The sequence below is a fragment of the Azolla caroliniana genome, unplaced genomic scaffold (assembly GCF_043228905.1).
Source record: "Azolla caroliniana isolate FFs.n. ecotype wild unplaced genomic scaffold, voAzoCaro1.0.p SCAF_4, whole genome shotgun sequence".
Lineage (NCBI taxonomy): Eukaryota > Viridiplantae > Streptophyta > Polypodiopsida > Salviniales > Salviniaceae > Azolla > Azolla caroliniana.
In genome coordinates, this window is record NW_028230439.1 from 4115937 (window position 1) to 4132926 (window position 16990).

Here is a 16990-nt window from a genome sequence, read left to right on the forward strand (position 1 = left end):
TTCTTAGGTTATACATCTAATCCACATGTTTCGCATAATTTAGGATACTTTATTATTATTGTCCCTTATTCATCTTAGTTCACTTACTAGTGTCATCAAATCTACAAATTAGTGAATTACGCTTCGAATAGGAGTATATTAACAAATGAAACTTCTAATTCTCTCATTTATGAAATGCCCACATTGAAAAGTAGAAAAATAATCTTCTCACTCGATGCTTACTCTTTTATTCAAGATAAATTAATTAGTAAATATTGTACCTAGCGGAACTATTTCCTAATTATTGTTAATTAATCTTCTAGCCACAAAAAACAATTTTAAGGGCCAAAAAAATGGTATGATTGTGTGCTTAACTTTAATTGTCACATACATCAAAATTAAACAAGCATTGTGTCAAGATTTCCAACACATATATATAAACATCGTCGACTAAAGTATTTAATGATGTCATTGATACCTACACACTCTAGTTTCACCAATCAATAATGAATGAAGATGATGTGACCACATCTAGCGATTCATGACTTCGAACTTTATATTATTCTTTTCAAACATGTGGATGAAATTTATACAAGTAGGGTGGTTGCCATCCACAACATAAACACACACAAACACACATATTCTTGCCATCGGTTGCACTTCACAGTATGTCCTCTTTTAAAGTACACTACTTTTTGGAGTAATTTAATTCAGGGAAAAAAGGTACGTAAGGGATTCGAACACAAACTAAAAATGTGGTGAACCCATATCTACCACCCCTCAAGGATATACCCATTGGAAAGGTCAAATTGTCTTGTGGTAACCATGATCAAACATTCAACATGTACACCATCCAAACTCTTTTGCGTTCTCTCACAATAATAACCATTTCATTTCATGATATAGAACATCATACATCATATCTTACATGTGTACATCTATAAATGATGTTAACTTGACAATGTCTACAATAAAGACTTTGATATATCCTTACATCATCAAATACCCACATGAATCTCTCAACATTTTTCTGTTTTGAGTGTGAATATAAGAACTTGATGCGGACCTTGACATGTTTCTACTCCTTTGCTTTCATTATGGTCGCTTCTTTGGTTTGTTTTCACTAGCATTCACGCCGGTTTCAAGAAGTTGTAATTTCTCGAACAATCTTTTTTGTTCGGAAACAAATCCGTCAAAAAATGATTGCTTAAATCCCTCTAATTTTTCGCGGATGATGAAATCGATAGCTTCTTCAAGATTTTGGGGTTTCTTTTTGCTTTCTTCAAGCCTCAATGCTTCTTCTACAGCCAATCTTTCCGCTTCAGCCTTTGCAGCAGCTTCTTGTTCTGCTTTTTCCTTGGCTTCTAATGCTTCTTTTATGGCCTAATCAGTTAAAAAAAGGAAGTAGATCTTTTATTTCCCTCATGCAACTCTTAGAAACCTCAAAAAGGCAATCATGTGTTTGCTGTATACGTTATTCTGTATATAGACATATACCTACACATATGACATTCACACACATGTATATGCCTATGCATGTGTACTTATAATATGAATATTTGCACTCTATAATTGTCACAATCACATCCTGATTTGCATAGCCTTATCTAACTATATGCCAGACTTGGAATACAACACCAAAGCATCAAAAACATACCAATTCTTGTGCTTCTACTTCTTCTTTACTCAACGCCTCCGCCAAAGGAGGTACCAAGATGGTTTCAATGACCACTACATCCCTTCGATTTATGGTATAGCACTCCTTTGTAAAACAATATTTATACAAGTTATAATGCTGAAAAAAACTGCAAAAACACAATCATTGCTTAATATATTGTTCTCAACTAAATTATAATTTTAAATATAAACTTACTAGAGACTCGATACCCATATTATGGTATACTGTTAACAGCTTATATGAATGCCATTCTAGATGTTACAGGTTCATATATTTGGCCAATCCATATTATATCATCTTTACCGATGTATGTAGAATTATGATTGATTTTGTTTTTTCTAGACCCCTTCATTCCACATGATTTTGGTTCTCGTCTCCTTAACCTAGCAAACTACAAGAGGATATACTATGTTTTTTTAAACTTTGTAAGTTTTTGAAGTAATATGGATTGCATACGTGCTCACAAAGAAGTTGATAAGCTTTTGTATGTCAACAAAAGAGAAGATGAGCTTGGAATTTGTCTCAAGGAGATTGTCATTCCACAATAGAACTTTTGTTTTCAAGAACAATTTGCTCTCTTCAAAACATGCTCCATCTGAAAGAGATCCCAAATTTTCAATATTATTTAATACACAATTGCAAGCTTCTATCTGAAACGTGCAGACAATATGGAAGCTACACAAAAACAACATCAACGTTTTGATGTTCATTAATACATAATTGCCAAATTCCATTTGAAAGGAGTTGAGAATATAGAAGTTATGCAAAAATATGGTTTAATTTTCAAATTTTTATTAATTCATGCATTATTTCAAGGTAGGTCACCTAGCATTGTACAAAGAAGATCTTTCCCAAGATTGAAAACTAGCAATGCTTGCTCTGCTTCCAGTTTTGTTTCTGAAACAAACCTAGAGAATATCATTAGGTTAATCAATATTTCATTTGACGTGGTAATTTTTAAAATAGCTAATAAAGAATGTTCTATGTTGTGTGAAAATAACCTTAAGGGGTAACATTATTAGATCTGATTTTCGATTTCCCTGACTCACTCAAATTGAAATGTTGATATTACCAACAATGTTTTTTTATATCTATGTTGTCATCAATATTCTTACTAACTTGAACTAAAACCCAGCATATACATCAATGCAGATTTAGTGATACAAATATATTTTCTATGTTCACTACAAACATCGTATCTATATAGTTGTTTCAAATTATCAACACATGAGACACTACTGCTTAGTGAGTCATGGAATTTTTAGTAACTATGCCTCCTTTAGATAGAGATTACAGGGTTCATGGTTGGATGTTCAAAAAAAGCAAATGAGATTAGCAAAAATTCAACGTATAGGCTACTACAAACCTCCTCATGGTTTCAAAAACATGCAAATGCTTTGTGGCATTTACATATCACAATCTTGGTGGAAAACAAGCTTACCGGTATATGGAGATCTAGTCTTTCACTTAAATAAATCAACAATTATTCCTATGGAGATTCTCATTGGTGTGTTTCACATTAGATTATCTTCAAATGAGAGATTGTTTTGTCATGTCGTATGTGGTATCGCGGAGAATCAGAACAACCTTACACTTATTATTATGAACCTACTCACTCACCAAAGCATTTATAAAAATAATATCTGCATCACTTTTACCCAGATTTTCTGGGCAAAGGTTTGGGAAAACTTTTGGTTGTTTGGACAGATTCCAAATGGGCTATCAAGCAATGTTTATTTCCTCTGACAGCCTACTTGCATCACTTTTACCCAGATTTTCTGAGCAAATGTTTGAGAAAAACTTTTGGTTGTTTGGGCAGATTTCATACGGACTCTCAAGCAATGTTTATTTCCTCTGATAGCCTACCTGCATCACTTTTACCCTGACTTTCTGGGCAAAGGTTTGGGAAAAAAATTTGGTTGTTTGGACAGATTTTATATGGCCTATCAAGAAATGCTTATTTCCTCTGATAGACTAAATGTGGGCCACCCCATTTTCTAGTTCAGTGCAACCCCTAGTTTAAGTCCTAGTGCAAAATTAATGCATAGTTACACGTTTTCTTGTAATGAGAATGAAATAGACAGAAATGAAGCCTCAGCTTCCAAACAAATACAGAAATGTGAAGCCAAAATAAACACACACACACACACACACACATATATAAACACATTTGTATATGGTTATCTGTATGTGCATGTGTATATGTAATCGTATTTATGTTGCATATATAAATATTGTCAGGTAAATGAGATATTAGAATGGGATATTGTTATTCTTACTGATTGATGCCATGAAAGTAATCCACAACAAAGGCATGCCGAGCTTTCGTTACATAATCCTTTAAATCTAGCACCTCACCCAAATACCTGCCATTAAAAGAACAACACTATGATAACAACAGATTTAGATTAATAAACAGTATGATATGATCATATAATCTGCAAAAATTATTATGTTATAATAAGATAGGACGAATGTTACACTTACTTTAAGCAATCTAGAGGGTTATCAACTAATCGTCGACATTCTTGAACATTCTCAAGATTAAAAGTTTTATCTCTGAAATTGAGATCATCACTATTTGCTACTGTGAGAGGAATGCCCTGTTCTGACACTATCTCCATCCCCAATTAATATAGAATGAGCTTTTTGACTTAGTACCACGAAAAAAATATGAATGTGGTGACGAGCTTTTCTCTGAAAACCTGAAATTTCATGTAAAATGTATAAGGGCATCACGTTATACTTGAATTTTATGCTATATACAAATATATTATTCTGTTTTAGGTTACACAGCAAAAGACTATATCTTAGGTCACATAAAGATATTTTCCCGTATGGGAAAAAACATATTACACTATTTGGCACTAGGTTAACACAGAAGAGTTACTCTGTGTGTATGATAGGTTAGGCTGCATAAACGGACATAATAGTTTGAGACGACGGCGACATAAATGGTCTATGTCTCTGTGGCAATCGCGATGAAGCATTAACCGTTTTGCAGAGTTTACCATGATTTTAAAACGCGCACAGTTTAGCATAAACTCTGAAAATGCCCCTTCAGAAGAAAAGACAAAATTTGCATATTTTTATTCATTTGTAGAGAGCAAATTACTTATTAAATAATTATTAGCTGTCTGTTAAGCACTTGAGCATTTTTAATGTTAAAAATTCTTGAAAATCTCAAAAATTTCAGCCATCCATCAGGCCATGGCCAAAAACTTATCAACTAACTTCAGATGATTAGTTGCTAAATTAAAATAATCAAACCATAATTTATCCTATCACTTCGAAAAAAATCAAAATTCAGAGTTTTGCTTTTCAATTATTTGCCCCACTCAAGTTTTGGAACTTCCAGGTAAAAACATCTGCATGATGCACAATTTACTGTAACCTAATATGCTTTAATGATATTTTGCTATTTATCTCATTATTTTAGCTAATAATCCCATTGATTTTTTACAAAGATATGTTCAGAATTACCGTGATAATCATGTTGATAAATCATGCTCATTTTTGGCGATTACTACATATTGGGTTCACATTTGATCTTGTTTATGAACAATTAATCCAAATCATTAGCATGCCATCAAATGTTATCCTTCTAGTTATTGTGATAGCTAAGGTCATTGTACATAGTTGTAAATGTGACAAAAACATGGTATGCACATTTCATGTGAGTAAACCAGGTACTCAATAACAATCTTCTGATCAATCATGACAGTCAACACATCTTGGGCATTTTTATAGAGATTTTTGTGGTGATACATAGGTATCTTTTCGTTTCAATGCTTGATCTACGGAATTTCAGTAAGTACACTCCATTATACATTTGCATTTTCCCTCTATCAGCTTAGCTCATTTAACCCAAGGCTCAAATTTTGCAAATTTACATCCATACTTTTTACATGTAATAATGCAAACATCAAATTAATCAGCCTCTTATCCATGGATATTGAGCATAATTGATATATACAGACTTAACAGCCTTATCCTGCATGTCATCTTTTGAGAACATACAGAGTGAGGACATACATCTTGGAAGTGTAGTATTCGCAAATCCTCTTAAAGCTCATAATCATATGAGCTTCCATTTTTATGTCATACCCAAGGGCATGCATCCATGAGGTGATTATATTCATTGCATTTTAATGCGAAGTGATGGCTTCAAAGTTCATTTTCCACTCCCACAAGCTCACCATCTTCCATAACAGCAGCAGCGTAAATATTACTCATGCAAACATATGCTCCAGTATTATCCTCATCCAAACCTATTATACGTTCAAATACCAATTTTCCAAGCATTAAATTTCCCCATTTTTGACATGCACCTAATAATGCAGTCCACATTGGAAGACATTCTAGAGTAGCTATCTCTCTAATCAAAGTTATTGCCTTGTCGAATTGTGCTGCACGACTAAAAAGATCAACCATACAAGTATAGTGCTCTAAAGTTGGCACAATGCCGAAGTATGTTCTCATTGTCTGAAAGTACATTTGACCCTTATCAAGCAAGCCTGAATGACTACAAGTCGTGAGCACAATAGTGAAAGTAACCATATCCGGCTTTATACCTTCTCCTATCATTTTATCAAACAACACCACCACAACCCTGTCCTTTCCAAGCTGCGCATATCCTGATATAAGTGCATTCCAAGAAACGACATCTTGAACTGGAAGATCATCAAATACCTCCTGCGCTTTTGCCGGCACACCACATTTCGCATACATATCCACTATTGCATTTCCCATCAAAATATCATTCCTCAAGGTTACATCTTTGGAAACCTTCATATGTATATCTATGCCCTTGTCAATTGATCCCATGCTACTACAAGCTTTCAAGATGCAGAGGAATGTGATAAGATTCGGAGAGAATTCACATTGCATCTGTTCAAAATACTTGAGTGCTTCCTCGTAGTGTCCATGTTGTATAAATCCTGAGAGTAACGCATTCCAAGTGATTACACTTTTCATTTGGAGCTGCCGAAATATTTCTTGAGCTCTAATAAGATCACCATGTTTAGCATACATATCAACCAACGAAGTGCCAACCAAAATATTCTTTTCGAGCAAACCTGTTTTTATGACCTTGTGATAAATTGCTTCCCCCTTGTCAAAGTCTCTTATGCTGCCGCATGCTTTCAAAACACAGACAAAAGTGAATTCATTTGGTGAGACACTATTTTGCTCCATCAATCTAAAGCAAGCAAGGGCCTCATGATCATGCCCATATTGAACATATCCTGCAATTAGTGCAGTCCAAGTTACTACATCTCTGACAGGAAGCTGTTCAAATAATTCCTTTGCTTCTCCAAGTGCACCACACTTGGCATACATATCTATCAATTGATTTCCAACTAACATATTTCTTTCAAGGGATTCATTTCCTACAATCTCAGCATGTATGCGTTTACCGCTGCTAATTGCTCCTATACTTCCACAAGCTCTCAAACAACAAACAAAAGTCTCTATGTTTGGAGACATACTCTGATTTTGCATCCTATCAAAACAATCCCATGCTTTCCCACCATGCCCATGTTGCACATATCCTACAATTAATGAATTCCAGGTGACTATATTCAACATTTGAAGCTGGTTAAAAACTTCACGTGCATTTGTAAGTGCACCACATTTAGAATACATATCCATCAATGCAGTACCCACCAAAACATTTCTTTCCAACCAATCTTCATTCATAATTTTGGCGTGTATTTCTTTCCCTTTTTTATCTGCTCCTATACTGCCACATGCTTTCAAAATGCACACACTAGTGATTTCATCAGGAGAGAGACCCTCCCGTTGCATGCATTCATAAAAATTCAGAGCTTCCTCACCATGCTCATGTTGAGCATATCCAGAGATTAGTGCATTCCAAGAGACTGCATCATGGATTGGAATCTCATCAAATAGTTCTCGGGCTCTAGTAAGTATGCCACACTTTGCATACATATCTACTAGTGCATTGCAAATCGACATATTTTTCTGTAGGAAACCTTCCCGAAGGACCTTATCATGTATTTCGACACCCTTATCAGCTGCTTCGATAGCACTACAAGCTTTCAAAAGCCCAACATATGTGACCACATTTGGGTGAACACCCTCACATTGCATTTGTTCAAAACAATTCAATGCTTGATCACCAGTTCCATGGTCAGCATATCCTGTGACTAGGGCATTCCAAGCTATTAGATCCCGAACTAGAAGCTGATCAAACATATATTGCGCTTCCACAAGGCTACCACATTTGGCATACATATCCACTGATGCAGTTCCAAGTACCATATCTTTCCCAAGTAGACCACGCTTGATAAGCTGAGCATGGATTTCTTTTCCCTCATCGATAACTCCCCTACTACCACATCCTTTCAAAGTGGACAGATATGTGACTGTATCAGCCATGAACCCCTCGCGTTGCATCTGTTCAAAACAGTATAGGACTTTTTCCGCATGCCCATGTTGGGCATATCCAGCAATCAGAGTATTCCAAGAAACCACATCCCAAACCGGAAGTTTATCAAATACTTCTTGTGCTTTTTCAAGTACTCCACATTTGGCATACATATCAACCAATGCATTCCCAACTGAAGTACTTTTTTCCAGCAAACCTTCTTTAATAACCTGAGCATGTATTACTGCACCCTCTTCAACAGCTCTTCTCATTCCACAAGCTTTCAAACTGCAAACAAAGGTGATTGCATCCGGAGTGAAACCCTCTCTTTGCATCTGTCCAAAACATTTAAGCGCTTCCTCACCACGTCCATGTTGAACATACCCGGTCATAAGTGATGTCCAAGATGCCACATTACGATCTCGAAGTTGATTAAATACTTCACATGCTTTTTGTAGTTCGCCACATTTAGCATACATATCTGCCAATGCAGTGCCCACCATGATATTCTTTTCGATGAACCCTTGTATACCAATCTGAACATGAATGTTTATCCCCTTATTTATTGCTCTGGTTCTGCCACAAACTTTCAAGATGCAAAGAAAAGTGACTGGATCTGGAGCAAAGCCCTCCTGTTGTATCTGTTCGAAACACTTCATTGCTTCCTGACCACGCCCATATTCTACATATCCTGAAATCAATGCATTCCAAGACACTATATCTCTCACCTGAAGTTGTCCAAAAAGTTCATTTGCTTTCCAGAGTGCACCACATTTGGCATACAGACTAACTAAGATACTGCCCACATAAGCATCTTGTTCAAAGAGACCCCTTTTCACAATATCAAGATGTATCCCATTACCTTTCTCCAAATTCTTTTGCTTGGCATAAACCTTTAGCGAGGCCACAAGAGCATCACCGTCTTGAAATTGTGGGTAGATCCTATTGGCAACAACCAAGTTCTCCTCCTCTTCTTGTAGTTGTACTATGTTATGCATTCTTTTGGGTTTCTTCATCACCTTTAAATTCCCGTACAATGCATTAAGATCACAGGTGAGTCTTGGATCTCCAATCATCAACCGAAGAGAGATTACAGTCTCCGCTTCTCCACATGGTTGTGCAATGTAATACATTCTTTTGGGAATTCTCAACATCATTAGATTCACATGATATGCATCAAGGTCACAAGTGGATGCACATCTCTTCTGATGTGATGCATCAAGCCAAGAGTCACCACTGTCACCTCTTCTCCTTCTGGTTGTGCTATTTGAAGCATTCTTTGGGATTTTCTCACCATTTTTCAACCCCCATTTAGTGCATCGAGTTCACAGGCGAATGCCGAATCCCTTGCTGCTATGATATGTGATCCATTATTTTGGCCTTTCTCATTTTCTTTGCATCCCCGTACAAAGCATTGAGGTCACAAGAGGATACCTTGTCATCAACAACAACCCAAGCAAAACCATTGCTTGAGACTTTGGGAAGAACACTAAAAGTTTCACATAGTCTTATCATTGTGCTGGACAGCATACATATGCTGTTAAACCTTATAGATTTCATTGCTTAGATAAAATAGAATGTTCTTATGAATTTGGCGATTACTTATGGCTTTCAAGTATATGTGATCATGCATTTCGAGATTACTTATAGCCTCAAGTTTCACCCATTGTCAAAATCATAGCTAATTAGTTATAATCCTCATATTTAGCCAAAAATCAGTGAGCTTTCACAGAACAAATTCACATTCATCATTAAAGGTTGTCAACTCAATAGAGCGACCATGTCAACGGTGACAATATCATTATCCTGGAAACCATCCTTTGAAGGTGGACTTGTAATGACTTCGCAAACCCTGACCTGAGCCTTAAATCTAAAACCTCTTCTGTAGAAAGGTGTGCTTGTATTGATCTAGAAACTGTAAACTCTACACCTTAAATCTAAAACCCAAAAGCCTAAACCAGAAATATCGATAAACTCACCTCACATTGTGAGGTTAAAGACAAAGTGGGGGATGGAACCTACACTCAGTTGCAAATTGCAATGGGCTTAGATTACACCACCATGCTTCTTAGAGTACAGGAATCAATCATTCATCATTGACCTTAAGAAGAAGAGGGAGCTCTATTTTCATTATTCTCGGAGATGCCCTCGATGAAAGTTCCCGAAGAAAAAGCGTGAGAGCGAGGGATGAATGGGGCGGGCGGGTCTTGTTGCTTGCAAATGAAATGGATCACATGTTCCGGAGGAATGGGAGGAATTGTCCGCGAAATCGGTCCGAAAGAACTCGTATGTCCGCTTGCTCATTGGGGTTTGGCCAAACGCATCTCGTGAAAACTTGGGGCCATTTTGGGGATTTCGTGAAAACCTTGGGCTAATTTGGGTTAATAATATAGTGAAACCCCCCCCATAGGTGTTTCAACTTTTGAGGTTTCTCCCTAGCATTAGTTATGCGGCCTCATCGAGAGTTTATAAATAGTTCATAATAGTAAAAGCACATTGCACAATGTGTATGCGATCCGCATATGTTTTTATAGTGGCATGATCTCTTTTACTCAATCAATTTTATTAATATATTATGATCACAATGTCAACCACTCGTTTCATTCACTGTCATGGGTAGCCATTTGGTTCGCCACCCACTTAATTGTACATTGATGGCATGGCATGTCTTTAAGAAATAGTTCAACTCCATCAAGCTACAGTTATGATAAGCAAATGACTTATCGTATATTAAAGGAATTGCTTATGTTGGAGATAGGCTATTAGGCCATGAACAAACATTTAATTTGTTGTGGTCTTATATTAAAGGAATCACTTACGTTAGAGATAGGGTATTAGGTCATGGACACACATTTGATTTGTTGTGGTCTAGATGGTTATGGCCTTATATTAAAGGAATCACTTACATTAGAGATAAGCTATTATGCCATGGACAAACATTTGATTTGTTGTGGTCTACGTATGGTTCATACTATGGTTCAATATATTGTTGCAATATGTATATTGATTGAAAGCTTATCCATATGCTTGTAGGTTCTATGTCCATATGCATATAATTGGCCTCTTGACCTCACAAATACCCTAGTGTCTCATCCATTCATGCTTGATATTAAACGAGTGGACAATTTGTAAGATATCAACCTCATCGCATCACTACATTATCCCAACATTGCTCCCTTCCTAAGAACTTTCATATTGAAAATGAACACAGGAACTTCCATGAAGTTTACTTTCTCCCACAAATAGATTGTATCACTCACGTATACTAAACTTGATTAGAATTAGAGTGTCAAGATGATCATTTCCTCTTTTATGATGTTGCTTGGTCATATCAATTTCATCTATTTGGTGGCTCTCACTGACTCCTACAATTACAATAACACAAATTGATATTGAAAGTGGTTCAATTTCATGTCATATAGTGAATCTCCTAGTTGATTTGATGTAGGTGAGTAGATTTCACCATCACATCAATTTCTACCTCGATCATTTAAAATATCAAGCAACTCATGGACTTGTTAATCAACTTCGACTCTTTAAAGTGATCCACTTTGTCATACAACGTGAGGATATGTGTCATCGCATACATGTCGAGGTAAACTTGCCTTTGAAAATGCACAGATTGTTTGTTAACGCGAGAGGACTACCCAATCATCACATTCTTCAAGTTCTTAGCTAGGCATTTTGTAGTGTTTTCCTTGATGTGATGACGTCAAGGTAAGATCTTAGACTAATCATATTTCGTGTGCGCTTTATGTAGCTCTTTCTTCTCGATAGGATGACTTAATTCACATGAGTGAGTTGACAAATAATCACAACATGATCAAAACTAGCGAGCTTTGTGCTCCTATAGGTTATACAAATAAGAAACCTATTTTCTACACATAATAAGCACTTAAAGGCGTAGACAATATCCGAACATACAAAAGCTACCTCCATATGACAAACAACCAATTAATGGTGGCAACCAAACCGCAGGGGGAAGCTAAGATGTCTATGAGCAATTTCTTTCTTGGGCATCCCTCTCCTTGTGGTTGAGCATGGATCCGCCTGATCTCCGTGCGACACCGGAATCTAAATATATTGTTGAGCAAGTAGGCGTAACTGTAGAATTTATTGGCGCAAGAATGGAGCCATAAACCACTTGGCCATCTCTCTAGGAGGGTTTCACCCACAAACCCAAAGTTTGTGGTTGATTGACATGGCTCATCACCATCTGGCAATCGTAGTTATCTTTATCATTGTTGGTCACATGTACAGAACTAATTTTGGTATTGGACATAGCATGAAAGAGATTTTGGAAGCCCATACTCCTCTAGGAGGCAGGTTGGGTCGTGGGCATAAGGGACTTTATGATACAGTCAATAATTCTCTTCATTTCCAATTAGGATTAGCCTTTGAGTGACAAAGCACTTAGTGTGTACCATTCGGAGCTACTCCCTCAGATACACCCCACGAGTGGCAAAACACTTTCATGGCGAGTGATTTAACACGAAACCAAGATCTACCTCATTGGGCAGCTCGAAAGTGTCATGCGGCTCGACGAGGGTTGCAATATATATATATATATATATATATATAAGTATACATAGAAGTAGAAGCAGGCAAAAACGTACATCTGCGGGGGGCACATCTTCAGAGAAAAGAAGCCTATAAAAACACCGTCGTTGCCCGAGTCTATCTATCTAGGGCTAGGGATGGGAACAGAAACACAACAACTGATGGCAACATGTTGGGGGGGGGGGGAAAGGAAGCGAAGAAGCATGGGGTTCGATCCGAATCGAGGGCAGGTGGAGATAGATAAGGTAGAGAGAGAGATATATATATGTATATTGGTAATGTCCACGGGGAAGACTGATTGGGGATCGGGTGGCCGGACAAAAGAAGCGAGAGAGAGAGAGAGAGAGAGAGAGAGGTGAGAGGGTGCCCATTTCTGGCCTTGGTCCTGGGCCCTGGCCATTCTTCTTTCCTTCTAAGTTCTACCTAATGGACAAAACAAACAAAACACACAGAAGAGAAAATGGGTGGGGGTGGGGGGGTGGGTGCTCTGTTTTTCTCTTCCCACCGCTAAAGACTCTCTTCTCATTTTTTGAAAATTCCTTTCCTCCTCCTCCCTCCCCCCCCCTTCTCTCCTCTGCACAGCAGCAGACCGTTCCCAGCGTCTGCAGACCTCCTCCTCCTCCTTCGATTCACACAGGTTTGAGACCTTCCTTGCTTCCTCTTCTTTTCTTTTCTTTCTTTTCCCCCCCATTTTCTTCTTCTGTTTTCTTTTTCTGGTTGGATTCTTCTGTATGTTTTAGTATATGATGAAATTCCCGAGGAAACCATTTAGGGTTGCTCTGTTTGTGTGTGATTCTTCTCTCTTTCAATTCTTCTCCCCCATCTTGCTTGCTCTGTGAACTTGAATCAAAGTCAATTTCACTTCAGATCTGCCCCCATTTTCAGGCTCCCCAGTAGAACAGGCGAGAAAGAAAGAGAATATGTACCCAGAATCTTGCGATATCCTCTGATGTGAACTGAATCGTGTCTTCTTTCCTCCCCCCCCATATCTCGGGTTTCAAATAGAAACTCTTGTTCAAAACGCTAGGTTATCCTAGAGTTCCATGCGAACTGAATTTAGTCTGCACTTTTTTAGTTATTGTTCTTTCTTTCTATCTTTCATACAGGAATCGAACGCCTTACATATTTAAACCCGAGCTTTACTGTCAGCATTCATCTGAAATTCAAGTCTTTTCGTCTAAACGTTTGATTCTTTGAATGATTTTCAGATCGACTATAATGCTAATTTGAGCGTTTTATTCAAACCCGAATTTTGCTTGTGCCATTTATTTGCATGAGTTGAACTTATTCCTCTTGAGAAGTTTGCTTTCAGATCAAGTTCAGACGTTGAAGACTTATTCACATGCAAGATTTAAGACTATCACTGGTCTTTTTTTAAAGACAACCAGAAGCAAGTTTAAAGATTCACACAGGTAAACAAATATCAACTGCAGAAATGAAGCTGTATTTTCCTTCTGTTTTGAGAGTACTCAAAAACATATGAGAGATTTGATTGGATTTCTGCTTGCATCCTGAAGCTATGACAGAACTTTCTGAGCGGGAAGATGAAATATATCTTCATCCAAAGCTAAAGCTTGCAAACAATTTAGCTTCGCCTGATAGAAATAAACGCGAAAGAGCCATGTCTTTAGTTTGCTTGTGGCTCACTTCACAGAGAGAAGTGAAAGAAGAAGAGCTTTTCAAGATATGGAAAGGATTGTTCTATTGTCTTCGACGAGCTGAGAAAGCACCATCTCAACAAGAAGATTTGCTTTGTCGTATGTCAAACCTAATTGAAAAGCTCGATTTAGACCTTTCTCTCATGTTCTTCAAAGCTTTCTTGACAGCTACGGTGAAAGAGCTCGAAACGATTGAGGATGGATGTAGCTCTGGTACCTTCTATGTGTTGCTTTCGCACAACGTTTCACGTGTGCTTTCAGTCCTGAAAATTAATGGCTGGAATTTGTTGGTGATTCAAAGCTTTATGGATGCTATCTTAGAAAGATCTCTTCTTCTTCAAGATGGACTTGTGATGGACAGGATAAATAAGCAAATTGCTGATGTTTTTCTAGGTTTATTGAAGGAATTCCTTCCCATTCCCATAGAAGTACTTCCTGTTCTGTTGGATCCATTTTGGATAGCTATGGAGAAAGGGGGAAATAAGTCTGTTTCTGAGAAAATTGTAACTAGGATTTTCATTCCTATTTGTGAATCTGGCATCAGGAGGATGGAAGATCGAAGTATTGATTCTGAGGATGGATATTTAGGTGACTGTGTTGTTTCATTGCCATTGTTATTATTATCTTCTAGAGTTCAGAAGATTGCAGCCATTTCTGAGTCACATTCTCTGATAGTGAAAGAGTTGCAAGAAAAAGCCATGCATTTAGAGAAGTTGATGAATTTAAAGAAAGTGGAAGGGAAATATAATCAGTCGAAGAGCACAGATACAGCTTGCATTCTGGAAGATTGTGTGGAAGCAGCTGTTGAGTGTACTACTGAGTCACCCAGACAACTCTTCACATTCAAAACATTTGGTCGAAGAACCAAAAGAAACCAAAATATTTCTTTCTCTATGCAAACACGGGATGGTTTAGAAAACATACAATGTTACTCATCTTCAAAAGAGAGCTTTGAAGTAGGGGATACACCGACTGAAGAAATCCATGTACCGATACATGGGGAAATAACTGCCAGGAAAATAGAGGATGAAACTACTCCATTAATTAATAATGATGCTCTGAATTGTGGAGGTAATGTAATTCTGGAAAATTCAGTGATTTTGAATCTGGCCGAGAAATTTGATTCCATTGGTGATGATGGCTCTTGTTTTGAGAGATTTGTCAGTGATTCTACCTGTTTTGAGAGTTTTATATCTGATTCTACTTCCTTCATGAGCTTTCCATCACCCACGCCAACTTCAACACCATTAGCTCCTTCTCCAGTGAATACAGGGAGCAGAAAACGCAAGAATTGGATATTTTCACCGATGGATTTTGGTGGCGCTGAGAGCCCCACAGGTGCAAAGGAAAACAATACTTTGGCTTCTAACAACAACAACAACAACAACAATAATAACAGCGTAAGTAATAAGAATAATGATGATGGCTTGCCGTTGATGGCCGAGACCTTGTCTATGAAGAAATCTAGGAAAGTGCATTTTTCTCTTCAGCATAATATTGTATGGAAACCTTCCACTCCTCTTCCTCCTCACGATTTAAGGGTTCCTCCAGCAGCTACACCGAGAGGAAGTGCACTGAAGAAAGGTGTTCCTCCAGGTCCTGTCCTTGTTTTGGATGAGAGTGTTTTGGTTTCTCCGAAGAGGAGGAAGAAAAAAAACACTCCAAAGAAGACATCTTCGTTGAAAAGCCCGAAGAGTCCAAAGAGGTCTACAAAGAAAGGTTACTCTAGTCCTCGATGACTTCATAAAAGAAATGAAAAGTACCTGCAAAGAAGGATTATGAGTTTAGTCCTTGATGAATTGATAAAAGAAGATGAAAACGCTTTAGTCTTTGAAGGCTTGATTAAGAAAAACATGACATTTGATTCGAAAGGTTTCCTAAGGGTTACAGTTGTGCTCGACTAAGAAGTGTTGAGGTTTGCCAACCTATCCTTTATTACTGTTGCCAAGATGGTGTGGTTTAAAAGGTCGATTTTACAACTTACATATAAGAGAGTGAATGCTAACATTGCTGGAGAAGTCTTCAGGATGTTTGAGATTGGAAAGAGAGGAATATTTCAGCTCTAATTTCCATCCGTTACTGTCACTGATGGTTTAAATGTTGAACACTTGAGATATTTCTATCATTTTACGGTTGTTTTCTCTCACCTCTTTGTAAGTTCTGATGTGAGCATATGTACAGTTATTTGTGGATGTAATAAACTTTTAAGTGCAGTACATGGGCAATCTATACTTAACCTCCATACATATTTCAGAATCTATAGTTGTTTTCCTATATAATATATTGTTTGGAATTAACTTACTATAGATGCATTTTGGCCATCTTGCAAAATCTGAAAGTACATACAACATATGAGTGGAATTTGTCCTACCAATGGGCATTTCCTTCATTTTTTTCAAAATTAAAAACCACAGCAAGTCCTTCTGTGTGATTTACAATGCGTCATAATAATGTAGCAAATGGGTAAAAGGTTTTGACAGAATCAGAGTTATATTTCCGGAATCAGAATCTTGGTTTTTTGAGGTGCCCAGATGATGCATTTTGACTTCCTAAACTCTCTGATTTGAGACGATTGGCTTGTCAAATACGGTTTTTCTAATTGTTTTTTAATTTGCTGTCAACTCCTCTTTATAAACACAAAACTATTTGTTTTGATGGTGAAAATGATTGTTCATTTGAAATGATCGTGTTCTATCTGCTAGAAGAGATTTACCCTCCATTGAT

At 37.3% G+C, this 16990-nt stretch overlaps 3 protein-coding genes across 6 annotated transcripts; 1 reads left to right on the forward strand and 2 right to left on the reverse strand.

The window, feature by feature from the left end:
- Positions 1-566: 566 nt before the first annotated feature.
- LOC147864877 (uncharacterized) lies at positions 567-11218 on the reverse strand. Of its 4 annotated transcripts, none has more exons than XM_087319054.1 (7): positions 11118-11218; positions 4145-4362; positions 3937-4023; positions 2483-2565; positions 2114-2252; positions 1637-1784; positions 567-1362 (listed from the first exon to the last, which is right to left on the reverse strand). In XM_087319054.1, exons 2-7 carry the CDS (start codon positions 4279-4281, stop codon positions 1075-1077), a joined length of 882 nt encoding a protein of 293 aa, XP_087175180.1. In that variant the 5' UTR covers positions 4282-4362; positions 11118-11218; the 3' UTR covers positions 567-1074. The 4 variants fall into 4 exon arrangements, with proteins under 4 accessions (XP_087175180.1, XP_087175181.1, XP_087175179.1 ...); XM_087319055.1 differs by lacking the exon at positions 11118-11218 and adding an exon at positions 4548-4772 and having other exon boundaries at positions 4145-4354; XM_087319053.1 differs by lacking the exon at positions 11118-11218 and adding an exon at positions 4548-4772.
- LOC147864878 (pentatricopeptide repeat-containing protein At2g03380, mitochondrial-like) lies at positions 5304-10013 on the reverse strand. Its single transcript, XM_087319052.1, has one exon. It carries the CDS (start codon positions 9203-9205, stop codon positions 5825-5827), a length of 3381 nt encoding a protein of 1126 aa, XP_087175178.1. The 5' UTR covers positions 9206-10013; the 3' UTR covers positions 5304-5824.
- A 2010-nt stretch (positions 11219-13228) lies between the features above and the next one.
- Positions 13229-16479, forward strand: LOC147864879 (uncharacterized). Its single transcript, XM_087319057.1, has 3 exons — positions 13229-13245; positions 13907-14020; positions 14126-16479. Exon 3 carries the CDS (start codon positions 14128-14130, stop codon positions 16003-16005), a length of 1878 nt encoding a protein of 625 aa, XP_087175183.1. The 5' UTR covers positions 13229-13245; positions 13907-14020; positions 14126-14127; the 3' UTR covers positions 16006-16479.
- Positions 16480-16990: the final 511 nt, after the last annotated feature.